This window comes from Neolamprologus brichardi, chromosome 5, assembly GCF_056152115.1.
Source record: "Neolamprologus brichardi isolate AB-2024 chromosome 5, ASM5615211v1, whole genome shotgun sequence".
NCBI lineage: Eukaryota > Metazoa > Chordata > Actinopteri > Cichliformes > Cichlidae > Neolamprologus > Neolamprologus brichardi.
In genome coordinates, this window is record NC_142108.1 from 30,897,981 (window position 1) to 30,913,639 (window position 15,659).

At 40.7% G+C, this 15,659-nt stretch overlaps 1 protein-coding gene across 3 annotated transcripts in view; it reads right to left on the reverse strand.

Moving 5' to 3' along the window:
* The window catches only part of arhgap9 (Rho GTPase activating protein 9), a 54,613-nt gene that overhangs the window by 38,147 nt on the left and 807 nt on the right, over positions 1 to 15,659 (reverse strand). For all 3 annotated transcript variants that reach the window (XM_087841036.1, XM_087841037.1, XM_087841035.1), the window contains exon 2: positions 2,060 to 2,390. In XM_087841036.1, the coding sequence (XP_087697162.1) occupies positions 2,060 to 2,281 (222 nt within the window). In that variant the 5' untranslated portion in view covers positions 2,282 to 2,390. The remainder of the gene's footprint in view (positions 1 to 2,059; positions 2,391 to 15,659) is intronic.

Sequence of the window (15,659 nt, forward strand, 5' to 3'; positions counted from 1 at the left end):
TCCTCAGCCTTCACTCTTCTGGGTTCATTTTAAGTACGGAGACATCCTTCAACACGGCGTACTAAGACTGATTTCTGGGTCACAGACAGGAAGATGGAGGAGAAAGGAGACATGCAGGCACAAAATAGCTAAAAGGAGAAAAGACGCTAGACCGTGGTGCAACGTTTTACATGTAAATCTATTGTAGTTGTATAATATAGGACAGACCTGCCATTGTTGCCATTTCTTAAATTAAACAGATTTCACAATTTGGACAGAAGTCAGGATTTAATTTAACCTACAGGCAGTTTATCAGAATCAGACAGACAATACGCTAACTAAGAATAGTACAATATATACATATATATATATATATACAAAGCCACTCATTAATAAATAGCTGGAAAAGAAACATGTGTAGTTGTAGCAGTAATCAGTGTGTTAAGTGGTGCTTTTTGGTACTCTGTCTCTCACTGAACGTGCTCCTGTGACTGACCAGCGTGTCATGGAGCGGGTGGGAGGTGTTATCCAACATTGTCTTTATCTTGGACAACATCCGCCTCTCCGACACCACCTTGAGGGAGTCCAGCTCCATCCCCACAACATTACTGGCCTTACGGATCAGTTTATTGAGTCTGTTGGAATCTGCTACCCTCAGCCTGCTCCCCCAGCATGCAACAGCATAGAGGATCGCACTGACCACAACAGACTCGTAGAAAATCCTGAGCATTTTCTGGAAGATGTTGAAGGACCTCAGTCGCCTCAAAAAATAGAGACGACTCTGGCCCTTCCTGTAAAGTGCTGTGGTGTTTTTAGCCCAGTCCAGTTTATTGTCAATGTGTACTCCAAGGTATTTATAGTCCTCAAATATTTTGAGGCAGTTCTAGATACACCGTGCCCACAATGTAAAGTTTTAAAATTTGTTTTTATTGTAAAAATATTATTGTTATGTATATGAAAGATGGACATAGGACTATGATGCCCCCCACTGGTTTCTAAAGTTTCAACATTGGCTAGAGTGTTGTCATTCAATCCGATATCACAGCAAAGAGTGTAACTGAAACACTGGTCCACTGTGTGGATGTCATATTTTATCAGACATCTAGTTTAATCGTTTCTAGCGATCGTGGCTCAAGAGTTGGGAGTTCGCCTTGTAATCGGAAGGTTGCCGGTTCGAGCCCCGGCTCGGACAGTCTCGGTCGTTGTGTCCTTGGGCAAGGCACTTCACCTACCACCTACTGGTGTTGGCCAGAAGGGCCGATGGCGCGATATGGCAGCCTCGCTTCTGTCAGTCTGCAGCTGTGGCAACAACTGTAGCTGCCTCCACCAGTGTGTGAATGGGTGGATGACTGGGTGTGTAAAGCGCTTTGGGGTCCCTAGGGGGGACTAGTAAAAGCGCTATACAAATACAGGCCATTTACCATAAAAGGAGCCTGGAATGTCCTTCATACCCACCGTGGACTTGTTGGATTTAAATATATAATCTCTCCCTGATGGTACTGTAACGTAAGCATGCGTGTCCGTTTCACATTTAAGGCAGGCAATGCATGATATCCACACAGTGGTCCAGCATGTCTATCACACACTTTTCCATTAAAGTGTAATTAACGCTAAATATGTTTAATGTTTACAGGCTTGGGGAAACCTGCAGTCAGCTGAGACTGAAGAAGTCACCTGGATGAGTGACGAAATGTTTCTCCCACTGAAAATGCTACATCCAGATGAACAGAATCAACCTTTTGGGATTTACTTACCTGGATGATTGAGTATGCATCAAGACACCCTAATGTTAAGGCTTACTAAAGTTTGAAAGAATAAGTTGTAACAAAATAACCTCATGCAAATGTGTTCTATAGGACCCAACATGTTTCTTTCTACTGTAAAGGAAGGAAGTCTTTGTCACTTATGTGTTGACATCCTTTTTTAGCCCAGCAACATCTTCTAAGGCTTCTAGTAAAATATGAATTTATCCTTCTCAGAAACCTACAGTATGTTGCTCTATTTATATATGTTTTCATTTTCATGATATTTATGAGTCCACTGACGCAAAAGATAGAGAAAAGAAACTTTTTTTTCTCACCTGCCACCAATCAGCATTCGTCTTCTTCAGGAGAATAAAGCGTTCACCTTCCCGTATGCAAACCTGCCGTCCGTCTGCTCCGCGGTAGCTGTAGTCATACTGGGCCTCGAGGACCACTGTACCACTGGGGACTCCACACACCGTCATCCCCCTGGTGTTCACTGCAGATCCTGCAGCAGGCTGCTGATGACCGAAAGAGCGCCGCCAAGAACCAGAGAGCATGGCTTTCCCACAGTCCTGTTCAGCAAGCTTTGCTGGAAGTATGCTGGTCTGTGATTTGAGTTGGGACAGTGCAGGGTAGGCAAGACAGGAGCCAGGACTTTGCCATGCTCTGAAACAGGCACATGGACAGAGAAACACAGTGTGAGAGAGAGGGAGAGATTACCGAAGCTGGGAGAGAACAATGTAGAAATGTCACCTGGTGCTGTGCAGGTTCAAAGAGAGCGAATCTGAATCCTTTCAGAGCTAAAAATGGAAGTCTGCATTAAGCTGTCAAAAATCACCGAGCTATAAAAAAATCTCTATTTTAGAGTTGGCAGGGTTTTTCTCTTTGTGAAATTTCTCTTTCAAGTCATTTGATCCAATTGTCTTTTCTGTTTTACATCAATGTAAAATTTATATTTTTATATTTTGGAATTTGCATTGGTCCTAACATTAAGCAAGACTATTTTGATCTTTAGGCATTTATTGCATTTTTTATTTACTAACAACTGGCTTCTAATAATCCACCAACTGCACAAAAATAGCTCAGTGACGGCACGGATCACTGCAATAACATTCACAAACGAATAAAATAAACTTTTCTTTCCCACTTCCTATTTTGCTATATTTAGTAGACAAGCAGGAGGACGAAGTGCTGATATTTGTACACAACCACAGTGCACCACTTTTCTATTGTCCTTTCATCCTGTTAAAAGAGACCCATGTGAGTGAATAGCTCATGCGTATGGAAGATGTAAGGAGTGCAGTATACCTAAAATAGCATCTGTCTCCATCTCGCCACCTGAGCCAGCATCCCTAAGCTAAACCCTTGCTTTATGCAGCCAAGACCCACTTACATAAGAGAACATCTAACTTTCTGCCAGACACATAGAAATACAGCCTCACACACTGACAGTAAATACACCCACCATCCCTACAAGCAAATCTGCAAACACACGAGCGTGAACAGAAGGGGAACATCCCGAGCTACGTAGCAACAGTCAGACCTGCTGTACCTCACGTCACTGAGGATGGGAGAGTCCAGGGATGCTGGACAAGACAAGAGAAAGGAAAAGGTCTGGAAGCTGGGGATAAGCCAAATGATACAACAAGACCACACTGTTAGAGCTAGGTGAGAAAATAATAAAAGCAGAGTAGTAGAGGAATGGAAGAAGCTTAACAGAGCTGTGAGCTGATGTGAGGGTGGCCAGGGATAGCTGGCTGAACCTTGATAATCCGACTGTTATTAAAGCACGGGAAAGAATATGCAACCCCCCACGGCTATAGAGAATTGCAGTAAAACCCGTCTGTAGCAGCATATGGGTGGAAGAACTGCCTGCCTGGAAGACAGTCTGGCTGACACTAGCAGGAAGTGCACTGCAAGGCACACAGGAGCATTTCTCAGCATTTCCTCAAAATGTAATGAATGTGAATAAAAGCCATACCACGTTATGAATAGAATAACTAAAGAGACATCGGCTAACGTCCCTTTTGCACATTAGAAAAATGGGAAGCAATTTAAATTGTAAAGTAGCTATTACGCATTGATACGGAAGAGGATTAGGGACATTGGAAAAAAAAAGAAAAGAATTCTGACTTTAATCTCAGAATTCTGAGAAAAAAGTCAGAATTCTGAGACTAAAGTCAGAATTCTGACTTTTTTCTCAGAATTCTGAGACTAAAGTCAGAATTCTGACTTTTTTCTCAGAATTCTGACTTTTTTCTCAGAATTCTGAGAAAAAAGTCAGAATTCTGAGAAAAAAGTCAGAATTCTGAGACTAAAGTCAGAATTCTGACTTTCAGAATTCTGAGAGTCAGAATTCTGACTTTTTTCTCAGAATTCTGAGACTAAAGTCAGAATTCTGACTTTTTTCTCAGAATTCTGAGAAAAAAGTCAGAATTCTGACTTTTTTCTCAGAATTCTGAGACTAAAGTCAGAATTCTGACTTTTTTCTCAGAATTCTGAGAAAAAAGTCAGAATTCTGAGAAAAAAGTCAGAATTCTGAGAAAAAAGTCAGAATTCTGACTTTAGTCTCAGAATTCTGAGAAAAAAGTCAGAATTCTGACTTTAGTCTCAGAATTCTGACTTTTTTCTCAGAATTCTGACTTTTTTCTCAGAATTCTGACTAAGACAATATATTATAATATATAATATATCATAAGACAATAACATGGCAGCTAAATGCATTTAAGCATACACACATGGTAAAGGGCGATCGTGGCTCAAGAGTTGGGAGTTCGTCTTGTAATCGGAAGGTTGCCGGTTCGAGCCCCGGCTTGGACAGTCTTGGTCGTTGTGTCCTTGGGCAAGACACTTCACCCGTTGCCTACTGGTGGTGGTCAGAGGGCCCGGTGGCGCCAGTGTCCGGCAGCCTCACCTCTGTCAGTGCGCCCCAGGGTGGCTGTGGCTACAATGTAGCTGCCATCACCAGTGTGTGAATGTGTGGATGACAGGTTGTGTAAAGCGCTTTGGGGTCCTTAGGGACTAATAAAGCGCTATACAAATACAGGCCATTTACCATTTCAAAGATGACCTCCTTAAATTTTAAATGAGGATGACGGAGGATCAGGAAGAAAGGTGATTTAAAGGACTTTGACCGTGGAAGATGGGCTGGTCCGAGTGTTTCAGAAACTGCTGATCTATTGAGACCATCTCTAGTGTTTACAGAAAATGGTTAGGAAAATAGAAAATACCCAGTGAGCTACAGCTCTCTAGGTGACAATACTTTGTTGATGCCAAGGGAGGATGTCCAGACTGCTTTAAGCATATAAGAAGGCAACAATAGCTCAAACACCTGCTGACTGCAACCAAAGTATGTAGAAGAGATCTTTCAGAATACACAAAGTATTGAACTTAGAAGCAGATGGGATACAGCAGCAGAAGACCACACTGGATGTAGGTTAACAAGAGGAAACTGAGGCTACAAATCATGTTGGCTTTCCTGATTGTACCAGTGGTTTAGGCTGTTGGTGGTAGTGTGATGGTGTGGGGGATATTGGGGCCCCTAAAACCAACCAGTCATTGTTTAAACACCACAGTCTACCTGAGTAATTTTGATGACAAATCTGGAGCAACTGTGCGATGCTATCGCATTGATATGGACCAAAATCTCAGAGGAATGTTTGCACCTTGTTGAATCTGTAAGACAGTTTTAAGGACAAAAGGGGATCCAACCTGAGACTAGAAAGATGTACCTAATAAAGTGGGCAGTGGAGAAATATTTAGAAATATAACTGCATTATATTAATTGTCTGGTATTCATAGATGTCTTTGCTAGAAAAAGCAAACACTGATGCTAGAATGTATTCTGACTGGTAATGCAGTAATTTCATCTAAAAATACACCTGGCAGTTTGTTACAGGAAATGATAGTGTACTAAAACGTTTTTCTAATAACAAATAGTATCATAACCTTGGTGGCTCTGAAGTTAAACCCCCCGAAAAAACTTAGCTGCACTATTTAAAAGTGCAGCTAAGTTCAGGAGGGACAGAGGCAGAAGTCAGAGGCACGAGGCAAGCAAGCAAACAGGAAACAGTATGCACGCAGCAAGGTTCAACCACAGTTTGGGTCATATCCTTTCCATCTTGCCATTTGTTTTTCTGACTTGTCATATCACTGGGAGTTTTAGTTACAGTTTGTAAAATCTAACGGCCAAACAACTGCTACGTTTCATGCAAGTGCTGATGAGTTGCACTGACAACGAGACCGGAGCGCAGCACCGTTAGATGCAGTAATTACACAAAACTAAGCAGAGAGTGGTAGTTGCTTTTAGGCTTAACAATCTTGCTGCGCGGCTTCGGTAATGTGTAATTTGCTATTTACATAAGCCAAAATTACAACTTACCCTGGGCGTAAAAAAGAAGATAAAAAACAAACAGTAATCATATAGAGGGTCCAGGACGTGCTCTTCTCCACACGCAAACAGGAAGAGCTTTAATGACGCTTCTGCACACCTGTTTGCCTTTTCCTGTCTTTACTCTTTGAAATTACTAACTGATAAGAAGACATCAAAAAATAAAGTAAAGGAAAAGCAGATTAGACGATCCACACGCTGCTACAACAGAGCCTGCATGGTTTATTATACTGTGTGCAAATTAGGCTGCTACAGCAGGGTTAAAGTCCTCGGTTGTATTAATCTGGATTTCAGTATGACTCTCCCAAAGGGCGACAGCTAAGACAGTTTTCAAAGTGGAGACAAAGTATCTCAGCAAATTCTTTATAATTCCACGACTCAACATTTTAATTACCGTCACTGTGGTTACAATTTCAGAATTCTTTCACCAATAGCAAAATAAAAATATTTAAGATCTCACGTCAGCATCTACAAAAGGAAAATAAGACCAGAGTGTCTATTTGCAGGTCACATAGCAGCAGAGCGGGCACTGGCGTCATTCGCCCAAACAAAACAGCGAAGACCATATGGTGTCAGAGACAGACACAGGCACCCTGTCGAGGCTGTTGAGAGTGGTTTGTGCCAGGGACTGAGGGCGCAGGGATTATGACGCGGTATCAACAACCAAATATGAAGGAATTTAGGGACGAAATAAAAATAGATGAAAATAAGTGAGGAGGGAGAAAAACCGCATTTGTCTGTCTGCCTTTGCTTGAGTGTTTCCACTTTAACTCAGACTGTGTGCATGCAAGTCAAAGTGAGTTGAAGGAGTGGAAAGCATACAATTTGTGCATGCATGCGAAGAGGGAAAGAGAGCAGGAGAGACTCACCGTGGTCCTGAAGTAAGAGTTTGTCTACATCAACAACATCAGCAGCTCACTCCATGTTCAGAGCCATACATCTGATAAGCCTTAAACATACAACGTACAATAAAAATTAAGAGGCAAAACCCTTTTCCGTGTATTAAAAAAATGGACACATACTAGCAGCTCCGTCCTGCAGAAAATCAAGCAGAGGCTGTCTTTATCATTCATCCATGCACAGACCAAACAAAACACAGTTAATCCCATGCAGGCAATTATCCTTCCTCCACTCACTGAACCCCTGCTGACCCTCCCATCCATCATTTAGCCAGCATTTTGCCCGTGCGCTGAAAGCAACGAGAACGAAAGAGACAGAAGGAGCGCGAGCTGGATGTTACTCATTCGTGCAAATAAACAATACTTAAACTTGAGAATCAGAAACATAACGAGGGGAAGAAACCATGTGAGAGTCGTTCTGCGCTGAACAAACAAAAGCAAGCAGCAGTCCAGCTGATTGATTGAGCTATTGATCCAACTGGAAAGCTGGCTCGTCAACCCTTTCGTTGGACGTCAGAAATACTCTGCACACCACCACACAGTCGTGAGCACTGAAGCAGAGGAAAATGCATCGAAATCGTCTCAGGTTTCATTTAACGTTTCCTATTTAATACCTGGATAAGTTTCAGATACGTCTAAAATGTTTCACGTAGCACGCTGAACTACCAGTAGGAAGGACGTGGCGTTATACCATCAGTATGTTTCAGTCAAATCAGCAATCCGGAGAGGCCACTGGATTAAGTACTTTAGGGATTATACGCCTCCTTGGTAGCTGCGCATGTTTTAGTCAAACATTTTCCAAAACATTCATTCATATTTAAAATGACTTCTTCTGAAATGCATATCTTTTCAAAAAATACACATTTTACACACACGTATATGTAGTATGTATATCATATGTACATGATATATGTACACATGACATATTACACAATATGTAACTATTTGAAACAGATATATCAAGGGACACAAGATGCATCCTCCTAAAATCCAAAGAGTATCTATAGTGTCAGAACACAGTGCTACAGTGTTGCCCCTTCAGCAGAAATAACCTTGTGATATCCTTTTTGTGTAACTGTCCACCATTCTTTTGCAGCTACTTGATGAATTTATGGCCACTCCTCAGCAGTGTTGCCAACTCCTCAGTAAGGAAAATCGCTATTGGCTGTCCTAAAAGTCGCTAGAAGTCGCTAAATGACGTCATCGCCTAATTTGCATAATTGGTCATGCTAATGTAATTGTAATCTATGTTGTTGGAGAGAGAAATAACATCGTGGAAGAGACATAAAGTGAGTAAAAAACGTCCTAAATGCATTTAGAGTTTATTTAGAACTACAAATTAAATTTATTTTAGCAATTATTGTTTTTTAATGTCACAATTCCAACCCTGCTCCTTTACCCGGGCTTGGACCGGCAAAAGTGACCCGAAATAGGCACTCTGGTGGAGTTACTTTGTGTGTGTGTGTTTATAAGTAGTTTTAAACCTGATCCACAAAACAGCATAAGAGTAAAAGAGTAAAAGAAGAACTGACTGCGTTACAGCACCCGCTGCTTGTTGAGAGTAAAAGCGATATGCGCTTTCACGTCTTTTTTTAGCGACTTTTTTTTAGAAAAAAAGTCGCTAGGGGGTCTGAAAACTCGCTAAATATAGCGACAAAGTCGCTAAGTTGGCAACACTGCTCCTCAGTTGAAGATGATTGGGGATTTTCTTGCATGTACTGTCTGTTAATCCCGTAACATATCTGTGGGATTCAAATGTTTTCGACAATGTTATAACCTAACCCTGGATTTCTTCTTTTGGAGCCATTAAAATGTGGATTTATAGAATCGTTATGAAAGGTCCACCTCCAATTCAGCGTCAACATTTGAAGCGCAGATGGCCTGACGTTTATTTTCTTTGGTATGATGCACAATTAATAGCTGAATCACCAACTGCAGCTGCCCAGTCTCCGAAGCAGTGAGGCAATGCTAAGTATTTCCACCATCATGCTTCACAGTGGTTTGAGATACGTCTTTCAAAAGCTATCTTTGGTCAGCTATGGCCAAACGACTCTATCTTCAAATCATCTGTTCAAAACACACTATTCTAACAGGCATGCAGGTCTGAACCTACAAACTGTAGCTACAGGCCTATCCAGCTAAGCCGTGCTATAGAGAAGCCATTCAAAACAAAGAGCCTCTTTTCAGTGCCGTGAAAGCAACCACTGATAACACATTTAAATTTGCCCGATAAAGCCAACATCTGTTCTTTTTATTCATGATTTGTTATCGTTGACAGTTTTTTTGCACTTCTTCCTCTTCTTCATATGGTTACCTTTAATGTTTAACCCAAGCACAGAACCCAAAAACAAACATCTACAAGTGATTCATTTACTGTTGCATGTGATGATGGTTTTGTACGGCAGCACACCTGCAAGCAACTTTTTTGGTTTGTGTTTTTGAGCCCGCTGCAATCGAAGGAAGCTGTAAATACACATGTTCTGGAAAAGCATTGGTGTGAAGTATAAATCAGCGGTCCCCAACCCTTTTTGCGCCACGGACCGGTTTATGCCCGAGAATATTTTCACGGACCGGCCTTTAAGGTGTCGCGGATAAATACAACAAAATAAAACTAGTACCAGTACCGAAAAAAAGAAAATTTATTCATAACACACGTGAAAAGACCCAGGAAAACCGAGTAAACGATAAAAACGATAACAAAATAACGCTGAAAACCGATAACAACCCTGAAAACTATACATTTCACACATGAGCCTCAACTCTCACGGCCCGGTACCAAACGACTCACGGACCGGTACCGGTTCGAGGCCCGGGGGTTGGGGACCGCTGGTATAAATGATGTGTTGTTTATATTTTAAGGGATTCATGCAAACCCACGTGCCATAACGCTGCAGAAAACATCCTGAGGCTACACAGTTATGCAAACTACAATGTCATAAACGATATATTTAGAGGAGAGATAACAGATATTTAAAAGCACATGAGAAGTAAGACATGGTTTTAATAATTTTCCCCAATTTTCATATCGTTTCCAATAATCAATGTAATAATTGCTCCAAACAGCTCCGGCGTCTGAAAGACAAGCCAATAAATGACAAGTTTATCTCCCACGGAGATGATTTAAAATCGCTGGGCCAATCAAACTTCACCACACGGCAGGACTGGAAAGGAGTAAAGGGTGGAGAGCTTGGTGTCATATCATATCCATATTCATTCCATACGTTTGAAGTGGAAAGAAGGCGGCTTTAATAATCATGGCTACACGGTGTTCAAAGAGAGATGAGACATGAGGAAGAGGAATATAGACTGAATGAGGAACTTCAAAGGGTTTCCGCGTACACTGCCATATCTGTATACACACAGAAAACACACACTCACATGCACGTACACTGTACTGTATTTACATATAAATGTCTATAACCGAAGGCGTCGCGGGAAAATAAGACAAAAAGTTGCTGCACGTGAGACACGCGGCTCAGTAACATTAATTACCACAACAATAAGTAAAAAGTAAGTCACTGTAAGCAAACAGGGCTGCTGAATTAATAACTGTGTCAGCCAAACAACTTTTCATATCGCAGTTCTTCACGGTGTCATCACTATATGCAAACAAGCATCCAAGTTTGCCTGCTACACTGGCAGCTGCAGCTCCAACCTTTAGTCAGGTAAGTATTGCAATCAGTGAGATATTGCATCACTTCCTACATTAAAGGGCTCTGTAGCACAGCACTGTCTTAAAATAAGCACAGGGATGCCTCAAATGTTTCCTAAAATCAGTGCTTAACCAAACCGTATGTTGCATTACCTAAACTGCACTTTAAAACTGCCTGCATTTAATGCTTGCTTTCAGCAGTGAGCGGTAAACATAATGAATGTAAAAGCTGCCTCAGCCAAAGTCAAATCATTCTGTATATTTCAAAACATGGTCTGTTTCAATGTCTTCACCATATAAACAGCAATCAATCCTTATCTTTAAACCGTCAATTCAGAAAAACACCCTCTACAGCAAAAATGAAGACAAAAAAAACACCTTCTTCACAATAATGAGCTCATTTGCACATTTAGCTGGAAATCGGTCTCCTCGCTGTCTGATGAGCAGCTCTGCTGACGACAGCCACGTGAAGGAATGCAGTGTATGGATGTACAGTTATAACTACTAGGGCTGATGTCTCTCTCTCCATACGAGACACATGCCTCAAGCCAAAACAGCCTTTCATCCTCGCAGAGCCATGCATTATTGATGATTAGACCAGAGAGAGACACTGAAACACACACTGTGTTTCCCAGTGTGCTGGCAGGATGACGAATCTGTGTATGAAAGCATGTATGCGCTTATATGTGACTAAACAGGTTGGGCTGGATTCGTTTAATGATCAGCTGAGTAAACTGTTACTGAGCCAATCAGAAAAGCAGAAAGTGACAGCGGAGCAGCCATTGGCTCAAGCCTGCTACTGTCATTGTGACAACAACGTCTGTGACCGACTGCGATCTCCAGTGTCCCCAGTGCGATCTATCTTTTTCTTGTTGCGCATGGCAGCATTGCATATGTGTGATGACATCATTTCAAGGGTTTGCTGATGCAATGCTTGTGTTTACAATGAACCCTGCAGCCTGCATCGACACATAGCTAACTTCTTCACAGACTTCACATGTATACTACTCATTTCCCACATTTGAATATAAACAACAACCAGACAAACCAGTGTGCCAGTTCGGCAGAGTAGCGCATGATTGCCCAGGGGGCAGTCTTTAAAGAAAGTATCACGTTTTTTTAATTAGCTTTTGGATTTTACAGAAGAAAACAAGGTGAAAAACACACTGCCAACACACGTCTAGCTCACGTACCAAACAAGCATGAAAATGCTTCTTATTCCAGTAAGCAGCTTACATATAAGAAACAGCACTAAATGTTTTGGAAACACTAACATCATATTTTAAAGCCAGTAAAATTACACCATTCAAAACTGTATTCATAGAATTATTTTTAACCTGACTGACAATGTTATCGCTATCTTAATCTATGAGCACAACTTATGAGATACAGCAGCAACATTTTTCCACAACATTTCATTTTCAAATGTAAGAAAATACAGGAAAAATAAACACAGAGACCTTCCAGTTTGTCTCCTGAACATTTAAACCCAAAGATCATTTTACAGCTTTTCCTTGCTCAGAATGGACCAATGGGAGTACATGTGTAAACATGGTGGCTACATGTTACCTTGCTTGACAAAAATAATGTTTTTGTATGTTGGTGACATTCCTGTGGCTCTGCAAAACCTCTTTGTCAGGAGTGCCAATAATTCACTTTTAAGGAGAACACATAAAAGCAGCAAATCTGCATTTGAGAAACCAGAAGCAGAATATATGTTTCTGATTAAAAATGACTTATCAGAATTGTCACTGTGAGTGGAATGACTGATTAATGTGAGGAAACTGCTTCAGCACTAAAACAAATTATGATAAGGAACTAAAGAGACTGATTTATTTTCTCGATAAAGGCTGATGAAGCAAGACATCGAGTCTGCAGAGCCCTGATTTTTGTTTGTTTTTTGTCTGAAGCACAACATGTGTGCCGGGTGTTATTTTCTATACTTTATGAAGTAAATCAAAATAAATAATGAGCTTTTTTGGTAGGTAGTTGGTGACTACAAAAAATGTATTATTGCTAATACTCGTATATTAAGTATCAGTTAATGACGAGCAAACAAGCTAGCCTTCTTTCACCGTATTTCCCAAACCAAATGTCATATGGAAGTCAATACTTATTATTTACAGAATAAAAAATGAATCTTCTCTGACTGGGCTGGTGAGTTGTTGCTGAGCCTGTGGGAATGTGAGGTACATTGATGTTTCTAATGAAGAGCTCTGAGCTCCATTGATCCACCGGGGATGAGAGTGAGCTGTCAAAAGCTATCAGGCAAGTCAAAGACCCACTTTTAGCTGTGTGTAGCTAAAGTGAGCACGCTAGTGTTGAGGCGCAAGGAAGAGCAGCTAAACATCCCACGGCAAAGGGTATAGAGAGGAGACACACACACACACACAGAGGCACAGCTGTGATGCCCTCAGAGCGTTCAGGCGGTTATTTGTTTAGTAAAGGGGCATTGCACAGTTAACAATAAGGTTTACAATGTGTCAAGTGATCAGTTAAAGTGTACGACCTTCTGGTCCAATATTTAGGTTAGATTTATTTTAATAAAGAAAAGCAGCAAATACCAAATTTTAATCAATTTCCTTTAAGAATGGTTAAAATTATTGCTGATTATTTTTTTATCTGCAGCTTTTTAAATTAACAAGTCATCTCAGCACTAACGCAATCTTAGCACGTCTGATTCCTGTTGTCACATTAACATCTACATGTGCATGACACAGCCTAGTGAAAGCAAAAATGACTGCATTGATACTTTAAGAACAAGCAGGATTAAATGGGATTAAAACACAGCACAAATGTGAATGTATGCACCACTGCTATATTACACCATAGCTGCTAGCACTGCTTTCATATAGACACTGCAGGTAAATCAGGACCTGTGCTGTTCTCCAATGGGATGCAACAATATATGTATCATGAAAATGTAATGAAAAGATGCCAAAAGATGTGCGTACAGGTGGGTGAGGATAGGAAGTGAACACAGTGGGAGGTGTGGGCGACCAATGGCATAATGTCACCATGATTTTGTTCTATTTAAGCAGATGACACAAATTACTAATGACTGTATTTATGGCATGCACATACCACACACTACACTGTCACTGTAACTTAAAGAGAACCCAACTGCCACTAAAAATCCCACTATTACAGTATAAGTACAAGTAATTTATTTAAAAAAGACCGCGTGTGTGGGGGGAGGAGGCCAAATACACCCTGGACAGATCACATCTATATCACAGGACTTATTTACATCACATTGGTAATTCTTTAAGCTCATCAAACATGAGAATATGCTTTAATTTAAAAAATAAATTAATATAGAACTTGACAGTTGAGCAGCTGTGAGTGGTATTTCTAACCTAAACAATTAATCAAAGAATAAACAAGAAAAATGCAAACTGATTAAAGTTTAAACTACACCTGCTACACGACTTACGTCTGATTAAACAGCTGCTCTATGTCATGTTTTCCTCTGCAAATACATTAAATTCAACATTTTCTACTTGATATAAAAAGGTTGGACAAAACAGAGGTTGTTATCTCTCAGGGAAACAGTCAACGACCACTCTGTAAAATATATTTTCCACACAAACATTTTAAGTTCAAAGCTAAAACAAGTTAATCATGGATAAAGTGCTTTATAATCAAGAGACAAACCAATAAATGAACACCAAAGAAGGAACATATGGTAGATTCGGGGGCTTTTAGGGCTGCTTTTCAGGACCAGATGTCTTCAGGAACCGGAGATAGAGAAACAGTCCGTATGGCAGAAAACACAAACGTGAGCTGAGGTCTTTCTGCACCAAATGATCTGCTACTGCAAGGACATGTTTGCTCGCATGTTGCATATAAGCAGCTACACATTTCTCACTGTGAGAAAAACAGACGGCCCACAGACTTACTGAGATATTCCAGTGCAGCAAGAATACTTTGACAAGTAGCGTACCACAATGTGAAAGGCTCGAGTCCCTCGATCTTTTCTTTGACACTGCATCCACAGCAGTCTGTGGAGCACAGCAGTAATTAGAGTGAACTTGTAGCCCTCGTCTTAATGCTGGTACGGGGGCGCTTTTAATCAGCAAAGTTGCAAGCAGAGAATAATCTTTCAGCCTGTTGTCGTCACAGGCTGGCGTAAAAGGGAGCAAATCTCCTGCTTTGCGCGGACTTAAGAATGATTATGAAAGAGCGAAAATGCAATGCATCAGTCAAAGTGTTTCCATCACACAATGTGGTTAACCCATCCATGCACTTGTATGCACGCATGTAGTGTCAGAAGCAGGATGCAAATATTTCTGTATGAAAAGTGTCATCTGTAAAGTGATGATATGAGGATTTTTTATCAGCGCGACCTTTAAAAAGATGATGAGATGGCCAACGGAGAGTCGTGGTGTCTGCACAATCGTAGTAATGAAATTAGTCAAGAAAACAGACTGAAAAATGGAGAGTGAGAAGTCAATACTGTGTGTATGAGGGGAGGGGAAAAGGAAACTTTGAAGAGTGGAAAGTGCTCTTCAGCAGGAAATGGTTGGAGGTTGAAAATCTGCTTTTGTCTTGGGCCTATAAGTTAGCCGTTTGTGGGTTTGTTTCAGTTCAGCAGTTGTAATAACTGTATATACAGCATGTGGTTTGAAAGTCTCATGTTCTGAGATGTTTGTTTTGGAAAACGTAGGCATGTAAACTATTTATAGAGGCAGAATTGACAGGGCCTGCCTACATATTTTTTTGACAACAAAGAGTAAAACTTGTCAAGGTGGAATAATTCTCATATTGTACCCACAAAATTAATGCTTGCATCCAAAATACATAAAAAAATGAAGCATAATCAACGTAAAGGTGCAGAAAGGAAATCATTAAGTAAATAAATAAATAAGACACATTACACAAAAATCATCTGTCTTTTGTATGTTTGAGTGGGAATGAAAGTTTCTATCTGTAGCCAAATGTGGCAACAACAACTCTCACAAATGAAATTCGAACATCTCGTGGTTCAATGT